Below are 15,924 nucleotides of genomic sequence, written 5' to 3' on the forward strand. Positions count from 1 at the left end.
TTCCATCTACCAAATAATCCAGTTTGGTCGACTCGGGGCTATAGTAGAAGACACCCAAGTTGCCATGCAGTGGAACTGAACCTGGAACCATGTAGTTGGGAAGCAAACGTCTTGCCACTGACCCACTCCTGCATACGACCCATTTTGCAAACAATCTGTACATTGATTTTATTTCCCTTTTTGGGTGTAGTTTCTTTTGTAAGCATTGGTGTATCGTGCCTATAGCAGTCGTTGTAATACTGCATTGTTTTATTACACTTTCTGAACCGTGTATTTAGTATGCTCTATGTGTAGGACACTTAGCAATATTGTATATAATGTCTTTAGTAAACATTGGTGTAGTACCAATAATAAACACTGTCTAGTATTCTAGTAATTACGTAGAGTGCCTTTAACAAACCATGTGTTCAGTTAATTGAGTAAATGTGTTGAGAACGATTACTAAACTCTTTACTCTTTCAGTCTTTTTGACTGTGGCCATGCTGGAGCACCGTCTTTAATCGAGCAAATCGACCCCAGGACTTATTCTTTGGAAGCCTAGTACTTATTCTATCAGTCTGTTTTGTCGAACCGCTAAGTTACGGGGACGTAAACACACCAGCATCGGTTGTCAAGCGATGTTGGGGGGGGGGACAAACACAGACGCACAAACATATACACACATACATACATACATATATATATATATATATATATATATATATATATATATATATATATATACATATATACGACGGGCTTCTTTCAGTTTCCGTCTACCAAATTCACTCACAAGGCTTTGGTCGGCCCGAGGCTATAGTAGAAGACACTTGCTCAAGATGCCACGCAGTGGGACTGAACCCAGAACCATGTGGTTGGCAAGCGAGCTACTTACCACACGGCCACTCCTAAGCCTATACGTTGAGGATTTTTGTAAACTTTCCACAGAGCCTTTGGTAAACATTGTTTAAAGCAGTGGTCCCCAATCATTTTTATCTATGGACCCTATATTATTCTGGTGGACCCGCCTCAACAACCGTTTGATATTTAAAAACTAGATTTATAGATACTTCTTTCAAAATTCTAATTTTTTTGATCACACATTCACTTGTAATCGGCTGAACTATGTAAAACGCCAAAGAAAGAAACCTAGCCGTTTCCTGCAATAAATATATCTGAAGTAAAAAATTTTTATGGACTCATAAAATACTACTGTGGACCCACAAGCAAAAGAATAGGCGCAGGCGAGGACGTGCAAGAAGCATGCTTCCCAACTACAAGTTTCTGGGTTCAGTTCCACTCTGTGGCACCTTGGGCAAATGTCTTCCACTGTAGCCTCGGGCCGACTGAATCTTGTGAGTGGATTTAGCAGACAGAATCTGAAACCCGTCATATATATATACATATATATATATATATATATATATATATATATATATATATATATATATATATATATACGTGTGTGTGTGTGTGTGTGTGTGTGTGTGTGTGTGTGTGTGTGCGCGCGCGCGCGCACGCGTGTCTTTGTATCAATATTTATCCCACATCACCGCTTGACAACCGGTACTGGAATTCGTTTAGGAACAAATTCCAATGCATTTTCAAATTCTTTTTTCTATATTTATACTGTGTGGAATAAACAACTTTGTTTATATATACATATACTTTTATTTTTTATCAAAGCTGTAAATACTATTTTTTTCCACCTTGTTTTGCTTTTATGTATTTATGCACGTATGTATGTATGTATGTATGTATACATATATATATATATATATATATATATATATATATATATATATATATACAGTGTAGATTTAAACACATAAGAGGTATCCATCATAGGATTCCCTCACTATTTATATGAATAATATATAGTCTTTGGACTAAATTTTTCCACGCTAGGCCACTGGTAGTAGAAATTTCTAATATTTCTAATTGCCCTTCGATATTATTCATTATATATATATATATATATATATATATATATATATATATATATATATATGTAAATGTGCGTGTGCACATACCTTTGTGTCTGCGTTTGTCCACTACAACCGTTTGACAACCGCTGTTGGTGTGTTTAGGTCTCCGTAACTTAACGGTTCGGCAAAAGACCCGAAAGAATAAGTACCAGGCTTAGCAAAAAAAATCAAATAAAAAATTAGTGCTGGGATCCATCATTTTTCAAGTTGGTGCCCCAGTATGGACGCAGTCTAATGAATGAAACAAGTAAAAAGATCAGAGGTAAAGATTATGTTTGTTGTAAATATCTCTAGTATCTAGTAAACATCGTGTGTAGTGTTTAGTAGACATTGTATGTTGTTCCAATTGTACAAACTATAGCGTATTAGGAATCATTGTGTATCTAATGTCAATAGTAAGCATTGGCTAATGGTTTTGATAAACATTTTAAAAACTATTATTCATAAAGTTTGTGAGTAATGCGTGATGTAAAAGCAGTGTGTGGAATGGAATATCTTTATTATTGTCGAGTGAACCGTAAATCCTCGAGTATAGTCCGCCCTTGAGTATAATACACAGGGGATTTTTAGGGATCTCTACCTCTGAAAAACCTAAACCTTGTGTATAATACGCACCCCTTTTCTAACTTGAGTCAAGGAGGTCTATATAACGTCCTTGGTTTGTAAACATATATACGGTAACGTCCTTTATTATTATTGTATATATAACATAATGCAAACGTGTAGCTTTTTTGTGCACTTTGTTTGCAGAAAATAAAGAAATAACAGTAATAACGTCAGTGAAAAATAAATATTAAATAAATTGCCTTTACATATTTATCACTATCAGTTACAAGCCCGACATCACAAAATGCGTCTGAATAAACATTGCCGGGGAGCAAATAGAGACTCGGACATTGCTTAGAAAATATTTTTCATTTTTAATCTCGTATGTAGTACGCACTAGGGATTTTGACCTTTAAATTTTGGAAAAAAAAAATGCGGATTATACTCGAGGATTTACGGTATATAGTGTAAAATGTATGTAGTGTCGTCAGTAAACATTTGCAGGGTTTTTGGTAAACATCTCATGTGGTATGTCCAAAGAAAATGGTTTGTTGAGTGTGAAGTGAGTCAAATCATTTGTAGTAAATAAACAGTTAGCTATGTAGTAAGAAGTTTGTTTCCCAACCACATGGTTCCGGGTTCAGTTCCGCCTTGTTGCACCTTGAGCAAGTGTCTTCTACTATAGCCCCGGATCGTCCAAAGTCTTGTGAGTGGATCTGGTGGACGGAAACTCAAAGAAGCCCGTTGTGTATATATGTTGTGCGTGTGAATGTATGTGTGTGGTTTGTTGAGTGTGGAGTGAATATATCATAGTAAACGGTTGTGTGGTAAGAAGTTTGCTTCCCAACCACATGGTTCCGGGTTCAGTCCTACCCTGTGGCACTTTGGGCAAGTGTTTTCTACTATAGCCGCAGGCCAATGTCGAAATGATCGCAAAGCAACTTGAAATGAAGCGTTTTTTTTTTTTTCTGTTCGAGAACACAGCACACTGCTCGATCCGGAAATCGAAAGCATGATCTTATGACTGTGAGTGTAACACTCTAACCACTCGGTCATGTGTTTTGTGGTCTACACAAGATTATATAGTGTAGTCAAAATTTACATATTATGTATTGTACATCATAAACACAGTGTGTTTGCATGTGGTAACATGATTTGTGTACTGCAACATAGAAGCATGATTCAGGGCCCCTGAATCATATATAACATCGAGAGGACATCAGACGTCGAGTACTACTAGTAGTAGTGGTCGCAGCAGCAGCAATGACAGTCATGGTGGTGGCAGTAGAAATAATAATAGTAGTGGTTGTGGTGTTAGTGGTGGTAGTAATAGTAGAAGTAGTAGCTGTTGTTTAACTCCAGGCCAACTCTGATCGAGCAGATCTATAATCGAAATCATTCTAAGTCCCGAGACTAACACATCTTCTTTTTTTCCTTATTTTTCCTTCTTTCGTTTTCTTTTTTCTTTTGAGGCACCGTGTATCTAAGACTATATTATTCAATGTATTCTTGCTTAATCATTTTTGTTTTGTCTTTTGAATTGGAAAGATCTGATATAAGGGAAATTCGGCTACTATGTCTAACATCTCGTACGACCATGAATGACCCTTGCTCCTTTGTTGGTAGAACATTGAAGACGTAAACACAGGGAGCAATAAGATGAAAAAGAAAGAAAAAAAAAAGATTTAGATATGTCTTACCTCTCTGTCCAATAGGTGTAAGGCATGGCGTTGAAGGACGGCTCGGTTTGTTGTTGTGGGGTGAAAGCAAAGGGTGACATGGGCGACGTGGCAGCTGTCGCTGGGGAATAGTCATTTAGCTGTGGGTAATTGGTCGGCGGTTGGGCAATGCGCATGCCCGACATGCTTGACGGCATGGCTGCCGTCGGGTAGGCTCCAAATGTGGATGGCACGCGCTGGCAGGAGCTGTAACTCATCTGAGACATGTGACCCATGCCGGCGGCATTGGAGGACGGGTTCAAGGTCCAGGGGGGGTACTGATGTGAATACTGGTGTGCGTAGGACGGCGAGAAGTAGTTCTTGGTCAGTGCGAACTGATTGAACGTGCAAGAGTCTGCGAAAAGGGGTTTGTGAAGAGAGATGGTAGTCCTGTACGGCCGTTTCATGCGCCGACGTCGTCTGTAGTTACCCTTCTCGAACATTCCTTCGTAAGCCGGGTCCACTGTCCAATAGTTGCCCTTGCGTTCTCCACCGCCTTCTCGGGGCACTTTCACAAAGCATTCGTTCAAACTGAGGTTATGCCGAATGCTGTTCTGCCACCCTTTCTTGTTTTTTTCGTAATACGGAAATTTGTTGACTATATACTGGTAGATACCACTCAGAGTCAAACGTTTTTCGCTTGACTCCTTGATGGCCATTGCAATAAGGGCCACGTACGAATACGGAGGTTTTTGATTAGGGTCCAATTCTTTGTTATTACTGTTGTTATTATTGCTGTTGCTGCTGTTGTTGTTGTTGTTGTTGTTGTTGGTGGTGGTGGTGTTAGTGTTGGTGTTACTGCTGCTGCTGTTGTTGTTGTTGTTATTATTCGTAGAGTTACTATTATGGTTGTTGTGATTGTTGTTGTTGTTGCTACCGCTTCTGCTTCGATATTGATTATTATTGTTGCTGTGATTAGTTGAAGCTGAGCTCACTGAAATATTACTGGTATTAGTAGTAGCAGTAGGAGTACTAGAAACAGTGTTACTACTGCTGCTACTACTGGTATTGTTGTTGTTGTTGTTGTTATGGGTTGTCGAAGGTATATTTCCATTGCAGATACCGTTGGTGAGGGTGGACAAGGCACCGACCTCGCTGTTTCCCAGCAGGGCCGACGCCGATGTCAGTGTACTCCCGCGAAGCTCCAGCACGCCGCTGCTGCCCACCTCTCCGAGAGAGGCCACGGCAGTGGCACCCGTGTGAAGGCGGGGTGAGTGTGGGTGCGACGACGAGCGAAGACGCGAATGATGGAAATGGAGGTGGGAGGCGGGAAGTGGCGCGGGGGTGGAAGGAGGAGGAAGACTGTGTTGTTGTTGTTGTTGTTGTTGCTGTTGTTGTTGCTGTTGTTGTTGTTGTTGGTGGTGGTGTTGGGATTGTTGTTGCTGGTGATGGTGCTGTTGATGAGGATGATGATGTGGGAGAGGAGGAAGGGATGGTAGATTTGGCGGCGGCGGTGGGAGGGAAGAGAGAGGAGTTGGAGGTGTGGCGGGAATTGGATGAACGGGGATCACAGGAGAATGTTGATGTTGGTTTTGTTGGTGGTGATGTTGTTGGTGTTGTTGTTGCTGTTGTTGGTGTTGGCTGTGGTGGCGATGTATCTGTTGCTGCTGCTGCTGCTGCTGCTGCTGGTGGTGATGATTGTGATTATGATTGTGATGATGATGTTGGAGTGGATGAATAGAAGGAGAAGAGGAGAGCAACGATTGGCCGAGCGGAGGGGACGAACCCTCTTCCTTTTTGATTTCCATTTTGATGTGTAGTTTACCAGGATCTGCACCCAGCAGGCCGTTGCTAAGAGAATGCGGGCCTGACGACCCTGACAACGGCGATGACGACGACGATGACGACGACGACGACGACGACGACAACGAAGACGATGACGATAAAGACACCGCTGAAGATGCTAATGATGCTGCTGTTGACGATGCTGCTGCGGCTGATGATGACAATGTCGATGACGACGACGATGGTGCGGCGGCTGTGGCTGCGGCTGTGGCGGCGGCTGTGGCAGCAACGGCAGCGGCGTCCATTAAACCAGAAAGTTCGGCTGTGAATCGAGCGTGATAGAGTGTGTTGTCTAAGCCGACGCCAGCACTGGAGGCGACCACACCCAGAAACACATCTGCTTTTGGAGCTTCTAGAAGAGGCATGTTCCTCCTTTCTTTCCTTCTTTGTTTTTCTTTTCACTTCCCCTCCTCCTCCCCTCGTTCTTCTCTCACCCACCTCTCTCTCTATCTCTTTCTCTCTTTCTCTCTCTATTGCTCCTTTATTATTATTATTATTATTGTTGTTGTTGTTGCTGTAATCCTTTCTAATTCTGGTTTTCTTGTCCAGCTTCTGTCTTTCTAGCAATTCTGAAATAGATATTGGGAAAAAGAAATATCAACGCGATATAATAATAATAATAATAATAATAATAATAACAATAATAATAACAATAATGATAATAATAATAATAGCGATAATAATAATAATAATGATAATAATAATGATAATAATAATAATAACAATAATGTACATGGAACAAATAGGGGCTGCAATAAGGGTGGAGCACTTGCAGAAAACAGTACTGCTTGGAACCGCTGGAATACTCTGGAAGGTGCTCGAAAAATACGAGGTGTTACCTTAGTTCACTGGTAGTGAACAGCTGACACCGTAGCACATCTCCGGTGTTAGAAGCTGTGCAAATAATAATAATAATAATAATAATAATAATAATAATAATAATAATAATAATAATAATAATGAGCAAATATAAAGATCTTGAAATAGAAATTAGCAAAATGTGGAATCTGAAGACGAAAACAATACCTATTGTCATAGGTGCCCTGGGAATGACAGCGAAATGGGCTGATTACTACCTAGCTCAGATACCAGGAAACCCCAAAATGGCTGAAGTTCAAAAGATAGTGCTCATGGGAACTGCCCATATCCTACGTAAAATACTGTCTATGTGATCTCAAATTTTAAAACAAACACATAATTTTCTTATGGTTTCTTAAACATTCACTAGAACAAAACTGTACAAATCCAAATATATGGTACCCTAGGCATAACACCTAGATGAACTTCTAACTTGTTGTCTCTTGAGGTCTCTGGGTGAGACTTGGATCCAACTTGTACAAATGCAAAACAAAAGTCAAACATAAAATAATAATAACAACAATGGTGGTTTCAAATTTTGACGCAAGGACAGCAGTTTTAGGAGGAGGGGATGAGTCGATGTAATCAACCCCAGTGTTCAATCTCTCGAGGTCAGCAGCAGCAACAATAACAAAAACAACAACAATAACAATAATAGTAATAATATTGATAATTATTATTAAAGTCGAATACCTTCTCTCAGTTATATTCCTCCAGGAATATAGACTCAATTGGTTACACCAATTTCACCCATCACTTCCACCTTTGATACAATTTACTGGCGGTAAGTTTTCCCCCACCCCCATCCCTTCACTCTAACCTTTCTATTTAAATCAGTGGTTCTGAACCATTTTATTTTTACTATGGACCCCTTTGGTTCCTATTTAACTCTACTGGCCCCTCATAGCCATTCGATGTTTAAAAAAAATCCTATTAAATTTTTTATATCAAATATTATTAGGAATCCTATAAAAAAAATTTGTTAAAAATATTTTGTGTGGCACTTTGGGCCGACCACAAAGCCTTGTGAGTGGATTTGAAACATTGAAACTGAAAGAAGCTTGTCGCATATATATATATATATATATATATATATATATATATATATATGTGTGTGTGTGTGTGTGTGTTTGTCCCCACCATTGCTAGACAATCGGTGTTGGTTTGTTTAAGTTCTCGTAACTTAGCGGTTCGGCAAAAAGAGACCGATGGAATAAGTACCAGGCTTAAAATGAAAGATTCGTTTGAGTAAAAACTCTTCAAAGCGGTATCCCAGAATGGCCGCAGTCTTATGACGGAAACAAATAAAAAAAAAGAAGGGGTGTTGTAGTAGTAGTACAAGCAGTTTGTTGCTCATAAATTTTAACAGAAAACCCCGGTTGAGAACCATTGATTTAGAGTGTACTTGAAGAGGCTGTCCTGAGGGGTTCTGTCCTGAAAGGTTTTATCCTGAGGGTTTTTTTTGTCCTGAGAGGTTTTGTTTTTGTCTCGAAAAGTTTTGTCCAAAGAGGTTTTGTCCTGAGAGCTATTGTCCTAAGAGGTTTTATCCTGAGAGGTCTTATCCTGAGAGGTCTTGTCCCAAGAGGTCTTGTCCCAAGAGGTTTTGTCCAGAGAGGTATTGTCCTGAGGGGTTTTATCCTGAGAGGTCTTGTCCTGAGAGGTCTTGTCCTGAGAGGTATTGTCCTGAGAGGTCTTGTCCCAAGAGGTTTTGTCCAGAGAGGTTTTGTCCCAAGAGGAAAAATATATTTTCAAATATTTTAATCACGTCCACCATACAACTTCCTTCATTATCTGGAGCAAGTCGCGTCCCCAAGGCTTTGGTTGACCCGAGGCTAAAGTAGAAGATACTTGCCCAAGGTTCCACGCAGTGGACCGAACCCACAACGATGTTGTTAGGAAGCATGCTTCTTACCACACAGCTACGCCTGCACCTATAAAAGCTATTACTTGCATCGGCCAGCAGTCGAACCCGGATCACCTGCTTGGAAGGCAACAATATACTCCTTTTCAATGGAAAAAAAAACTACCTCCAAATTCGAGGTACAGCTATGGGGACATATAACCCCCCCACCCATATATATATATATATATATATATAGCAATCCATCGATATTGGGAAAGTGAAACTATTTGTTCGGCAAGTTCCAAACAAATATATACATTTCGCCACACATCCATATATAAATGTGTGTGTGTATATATATATATATATATATATATATATATATATATATATACACTCACACACACACACACACACCCACCCACACACCAGTGGGAGCTGAAATGTTACTGGCTTTGGGTGAAAGAAAATACTGGAGGATCCGTTAATTATGATTTTATTCAACATATTCCCCTCTCAGATTCACACACTTATTGTAGCGGTCCCTCGGTTTTTCTAATCCCTGTAAAAGAACTCGGAAGGTTGGGTCTCCGATCAAGCCTTTCGCGACACCCTTAGAATCAGAAACTTTCCAGCAACCCCTCGTATATATACAGACACACATACACACACTCACTCACGCACACACACACGCACAGAGAGGCTTAGGTATATTATACGTACACACACATATATATATATGTATATATTATATACATTATATATATATATATATATTATATATATATTATGTACATAATATATATATGTATATATTATATACATTATATATATATATATATATTATATATATATTATGTACATAATATATATATGTATATATTATATACATTATATATATATATATATATTATATATATATTATGTACATAATATATATATGTATATATTATATACATTATATATATATATATATATTATATATATATTATGTACATAATATATATATGTATATATTATATACATTATATATATATATATATATATTATATATATATTATGTACATAATATATATATGTATATATTATATACATTATATATATATATATATATTATATATATTATGTACATAATATATCTATGTATATATTCAATACATTATATATATATATATATATATGTGTGTGTACTATTTTTATATATTAGTTTACAGGTGCGCACTTTTATTAGCTTATGAATGGCACGAATAACTCCAAACCGAATAAAAAAATAAAAATATCAACGAATAAAAGGCGGGATTATTTATATATAAATATTTGTTTAAAATAATAGTTGATTGTTACAGAGGTATTGTTGTTTCATTCCTATGAGGTCATCGTTATGAACTCGTAGGAGTGATACAAACAACCCTTGTGTTTTATATACATATACACACATACACGCATACACATACAAATATGTATGGATGGATATATGTATATATACACGTGGATGTATATATATCTTTTATCTTTTACTTGTTTTAGTTATTAGACTGCGGCCACATGCTGGGACGCTACCATGAAGACCTTTTTAGTCGAAAGAATCGAACCCTGTACTTACTTTTTAAAAAGAATTTCATAATATATATGCGTGTGTGTGTGTATGTATATATATGCATATATAAACGTACATATATATATATATATATATATATATATATATATATACAATTAAACCTTGGGAGAGGCATTATGAAGAGATTGCAAGAGTGCAATGAATTATTTATCAAAAAACTATATAAATTAATAAAGGACTGAACCAGTGCGTGTGTGTATTACCAGCATAATGCCTCTCTCAAGGTTTAATTGTATTTCTTTCTACACACGTATCCACATCAAGAATCTTACACATACGAAATATATATATATATATATATATATATATATATATATATATGTTTGTTTGCATGTATGTATGTATATATATGTGTATATGTATAAAAAGCTTTGATGACTCTGATAGGTTTCGGGTAGTATAGGTCCAGGCAATGTCTAACTCAATGCCGTCACCTGGTGAAGTCTTTTAGTCATATATGGGGCACCATAGCCCACACTAGTAAAGAGTTATTATTGTTGGAGACATATCCGGGTGTAGAAGGTAGGCCCGGGATTTTTTGAAGAAATTTGTCCAGTGAACATTTGAATTTTATGGGATCCGTTTCCATTTTGACGTATTTTGGTATGGTATTAAAGAGAGCTCGACCGGTTGAGGTAAAGTAATTGTGACGTAATGTTGCTATGTGTACCGAGTTCGATTTTTGTAGTGGGTGGATAGCATGGGGGCCAAGTCTTGGATGGATTTTAAAATTGATGCCAGCATCATTTGTGCAATATTGATGGAATATTTTTCACATAATACAAATGATGTAGCGCACCTGGCGGCGTTGGAGAGGGTAATCCTTCAAAGGGGTTTTGATCACCTGAGAACTAAACCCCCGAATTTTGTGTGTGTGTGTGTGTGTGTGTGTGTTTGCATATATATATAATAAATAGTAAATAACATATATATATATACACACATGCATATATGGGTACAGGACGTCACCAACGGTGAAAATAACATGAAATACGTAAACAAACGAGTTAAATATGTAAACAACGAGAAAATGGAAAACAGGACAAGTAAACACACAGAAACGACCCTTCATCAGTTGTCGGCTGTTAATTACTCCGTGTGTGTGTATGTATTTGTGTATGTTTCTATCTGTCTGTCTGTCTGTTTGTCTGTTTGTCTGTCTGTCTGTCTATCTATCTATTTGTGTATGTATGTATAAAGCAGAAGCTTAAATGGCAGAAAGTTGGGAGGTGAATGAGAAAACAAAGCCAGAATTTATAGAAAAGTTAGAATCTAATCTAAAAACGAGTGAGATTGAAGAAGTTATACCGAAATGATGGCAAGGAAAGCTTTAACGTGTCCAAAGCTTGAAAATACTGATCAGAATTGAATAGAAAAAGAAAATGCATTGCGACAGGAGGGCTGAAAGCCGAAAAGAAGAGCTAAAAGCGGAAAAGAAGGGCCCAGAATAGAAACTGAAGGATTCGCGATTGTGGTATTAAGTCAAATGCTTTTTAATCAAGACTAACTAAAGCATGTAATGAAGCAGAGCAGATGAAGTAACTGCAGTATGAGGAGAAATAACAAAGAGGCAATTAATGCCATTATTCTATGACTGTCAAGTTTAAATCCAGAAGGATAACATTCACGAACATGGCAGAGTTGGGATTTCAATACACTGTGTATTATACAAGCATTATGAAATGTCTATCGAAAAGAGGTTGGATAAACATGCATCAGAAAATGTCCTGGTGAAAGATAAAGCAGTCATACTACGAAATATTCTAATACACACACAAGGAAATAAAAGCTAATTGCCATATATTGTTATCAAGGACGATTAATAAAAAGGATTTGACTCAATGATCTGGTCGCAGTAGTGCTATGAAAGCATTCAATAAAATAACACTAATAAATAATAATAATAATAATAATATAATAATAATGATGATGATGATAATGGTCACACCCGTCGATTTCGATCTACAAGAGTTTGAGGGAGAGGATTTTTAAAAAAATGCTTCAAAATAAAAGCAGCTGAATCTATTTGCGATGGATGCGTGAGTGTAATTCGAGTCTAGGTGTGGATTTTGCAATGAAGTCACAAAGAGGACACAAATGATGTAGATTTTGCCTGGGATTGGACGAATGTGTCTGTTGATTGCAGGATATAATTCTTTTATATAATAACAATAATAATGATGATATAAAAAAATAATGATTTCAAATTTTTGCCACAAGTGCAGCTTGGGGAAGAGGATTAAATGGATCCCATCAATCCCAGTGCGTAACTGCTACTTATTTAATCGAGCCCGAAAGGATGAAAGGCAAAGTCGAGCTCGGCGGAATTTGAACTCAGAACATGAGGACGGACGAAATGCAGTTAAATATTTTGTCCGGCGCACTAACGATTCTGCCAGCTCGTCGCTTTAATGATACTAATAATGATGATGATTTCCTTATTAACCACAAGGGTTTACATTAAGAAAAACCATTATGGACAGTACAGGACGAAACAAAAAAATGTGTGTGTGTGTATGTATGTGTGTGTGTGTGTTGTGAGGGGTTTTGCGTGTAAACAAGACCAGCAATTTTTTAAAAAATCAACAATGTGTGATTCTCAATAGGGTGGCGACGTTCGAGGGCTTTTCAAGGAAAAACCCCATAAAAAAAGGCTATGGGTACCCTGACTTTTGGGGCGGGTGCCTTTTTACCTTTCCTTTTTTCTTTTCAACTACAGGCGTATGCTCAGGATTGGCCCGTTCACCTGCACGATTCTCGCCACTTTCATCCACCTTTCAGCAAATTGGCTAGAAGACAACGCTTCCCTCTCTACCTTTATTTTCCCTTTCAAGTGAAACTGGAAGATAATAATAATAATAATAATAATAATAATAATAATCCTTTCTACTAAAGGCACAAGGCCTGAAGTTTTGGGAGAGGGGACTATTCGATTATATTGACCTCCAGTGTTTCACTGGTACTTACTTTATAATAATTTTTAAAAAAATAAAATAAAAATAATAATAATAGTAATAATTCTTTCTGCTATGGGCACAACGCTTGAAATTTGGGGGAGGGGGGCCAGTCGATTAGATCGACCCCACAGTACGCAACTGGTACTTAATTTATCGACCCCGAAAGGATGAAAGGCAAAGTCGACCTCGGCAGAATCTGAACTCAGAACGTAAAGTAAAGACAGACAAAATACCGCTAAGCATTTAGCCCGATGTGCTAACGGTTCTGCCAACTCGCCGCTTTAATAATAATAATAATAATAATAATTGTAGTAGTAGTAGTAGTAGTAGTAGTAGTAGTAATAATAATAATAATTGTAGTAGTAGTAGTAATAATAATAATAATAATTTCTTTATTAACCACTGAGTTTTCATATAAAAGTTTAGGGATAGTACAGGACAATACAGAACGAGAGGGATTGGAATGTGTACATGAAGAAAAACAATTACAACAAAATCCCTAAAAGAAGGAAACTTCCAATAATAATAATAATAATAGGAAAATAGCGATATGGTGACTTACATAGAGTTTTTCTGGCAGAGCATGATGAAGCAGAACGTGTGACGGTGGCCACTAAGGTGGACTGAATTCAACATGAAGTCTAGAACACAGAAAGGAGAGGAGGGAGGGAGGGTGTTAGAGATGGAGGAGGTTGGTGGGCGGGGGGGGGGGGCAACACGGATATATTTCAACTGGTGACAGAGTGGGCCTGCGCGGAGAGGTGGAAGAATTGATATTTGTGAGTGGGATGACAAAAGGGGGGGAAGGTGTTAGTGGGCGTTCTACCTCAATTTTGCAAATGTGACTGTGCTGTGTATGTGTATATGTGTATATGTGTTTGCTTGCACATACTTGTGTGTGTGTGTGTGTGTGTTTGTGTGTGTTGTGTGTATATGTGTTGTGAAGGCTAGGCCTTCTCTATTGCAGTTAGGAAGATATCTAAGAAACGTGTATGCATGTATGCGTGTGTATACATATGGATGCGTGTATGTATGTCTTTATGTGTGTGTAAGCGTAAATTACATTTTTATATATAAAATTATGCACGTAAAATACATATATATATTAAGCATATAAATAATATAAATTGTATGTGTGTGTGTATTTATACATGCGTATAAATATTATTTATAAATCATATATGTAAATTATATGTATGTGTATATATTTATAGATGCTTATATGTAAACACACACACCCACACATGTATACTCAGAAGTCAAACACGTGTAGTAATAAACAAACGGGCGGAAAAACATACTAAATACATTGAATGCAGAGACGAATGGAGAACAAACTCACACAGGTCACCTCATCAGTTATCGGCCAAGGTGTCGGGCGTAATTTCGTTCTATTATCGATAATATTGCATCCTCCCAGGAGGAAACCAACAAGAGGACTTGCTGGAATATATATATATATCCGTTTTCTCGTTTTTTTTTTTTTTATCTGTGTTGCCGTACACATTCGCTTGTTTTCTTCCAAACATTTAACGCTCTTAGCTTAGATTTTTGGGGCCTACCAATTTTGAACAGTCTCAAGTGTAACAGACCGAAACTGTAATGATAAATGGAAGCTTGACTGATGAATAGCGGGACGAATGATCCGTCCTGGTTTTTCCTGTCCGTCTTTGTATCGTCTATCGGTCCATATTTTTTTTGTTGTCGTCCGTTACGTTCTTATTCCGTATATATATATATATATATATATATATATATTTATATACTATAATGGTGAAGGCTGTTTATTAATTAAGTATGAAACAATTACTAAAATTGCTAAAAGAAAGCAATATCAGATGCTTGACTGTTTGGAAATATTTTTATAAATTCATGTTCTAAGAAATTGCCTATAATTTCGATTTCGGAAGTTTATTGAAATTTTTTAAAGTCCAAATTCTTGCAAATTTAAATATTCATTGCATTCACTGCGGAGTAGATTTTAATGTTTAATAAGAAACACTATTAATTCGTTGCTGGCAACATTTTGCGTTTTTATTTGCTACAGTCTCTCATTCTCGTTCGCCTCTATTTTCATTAATGATAATTTAATAATAGCTTTATAACTTTGATACGAGACAAAATTTCAAGTATATAATCAGTTTCCGGAGTTCGTTAAATGAATTTTTTTTTAAATACCGGTATAATTTCTAAATGATTTTATGTTGAATGAATGCATGCTATTACACAAAATAGTAGTATAATTTTAATACGAAGCACAATTTCCAGAATATTATCAGTTTCCGGAGTTTGTAAGACGAATATTTTTGATAAAATGAAAATTCTTTAATATACCGATATAATTTGTTTTTAATAAAGTATTGATTTTATTGGTATGGCTACTTGGAACGCTATAAGCCTTACAATAATAACTATGTTATCGCTGCTATTTCTAGCACGCTAAACAAGATAGTTTTTAACGAGCTTTCATTCATATATAATATGCGACTGAAAAAGAAAATTTAGCAGGAAAGGCAAAACAGCAGAGAGAAGGACGGGCAACTGAATCAGATGAAACCAGGGCAAAGTCACTGAAAAAGATGCCTGAATATGCACGGAGACGTAGACATGATTCTGTTTCCGCTAGACATGA

At 37.1% G+C, this 15,924-nt stretch overlaps 1 protein-coding gene across 2 annotated transcripts; it reads right to left on the minus strand.

Moving 5' to 3' along the window:
- Positions 1-2,326: 2,326 nt before the first annotated feature.
- LOC106880291 (uncharacterized) lies at positions 2,327-14,006 on the minus strand. 2 transcript variants are annotated; one of them, XM_089342415.1, is made up of 2 exons: positions 13,855-14,006; positions 2,327-6,585 (listed from the first exon to the last, which is right to left on the minus strand). In XM_089342415.1, exon 2 carries the CDS (start codon positions 6,379-6,381, stop codon positions 4,210-4,212), a length of 2,172 nt encoding a protein of 723 aa, XP_089198541.1. In that variant the 5' UTR covers positions 6,382-6,585; positions 13,855-14,006; the 3' UTR covers positions 2,327-4,209. The 2 variants fall into 2 exon arrangements, with proteins under 2 accessions (XP_089198541.1, XP_089198542.1); XM_089342416.1 differs by lacking the exon at positions 13,855-14,006 and adding an exon at positions 7,568-7,589.
- Between the last annotated feature and the right edge of the window lie 1,918 nt (positions 14,007-15,924).

The sequence above is a fragment of the Octopus bimaculoides genome, chromosome 26, assembly GCF_046866305.1.
Source record: "Octopus bimaculoides isolate indiv1 chromosome 26, ASM4686630v1, whole genome shotgun sequence".
NCBI lineage: Eukaryota > Metazoa > Mollusca > Cephalopoda > Octopoda > Octopodidae > Octopus > Octopus bimaculoides.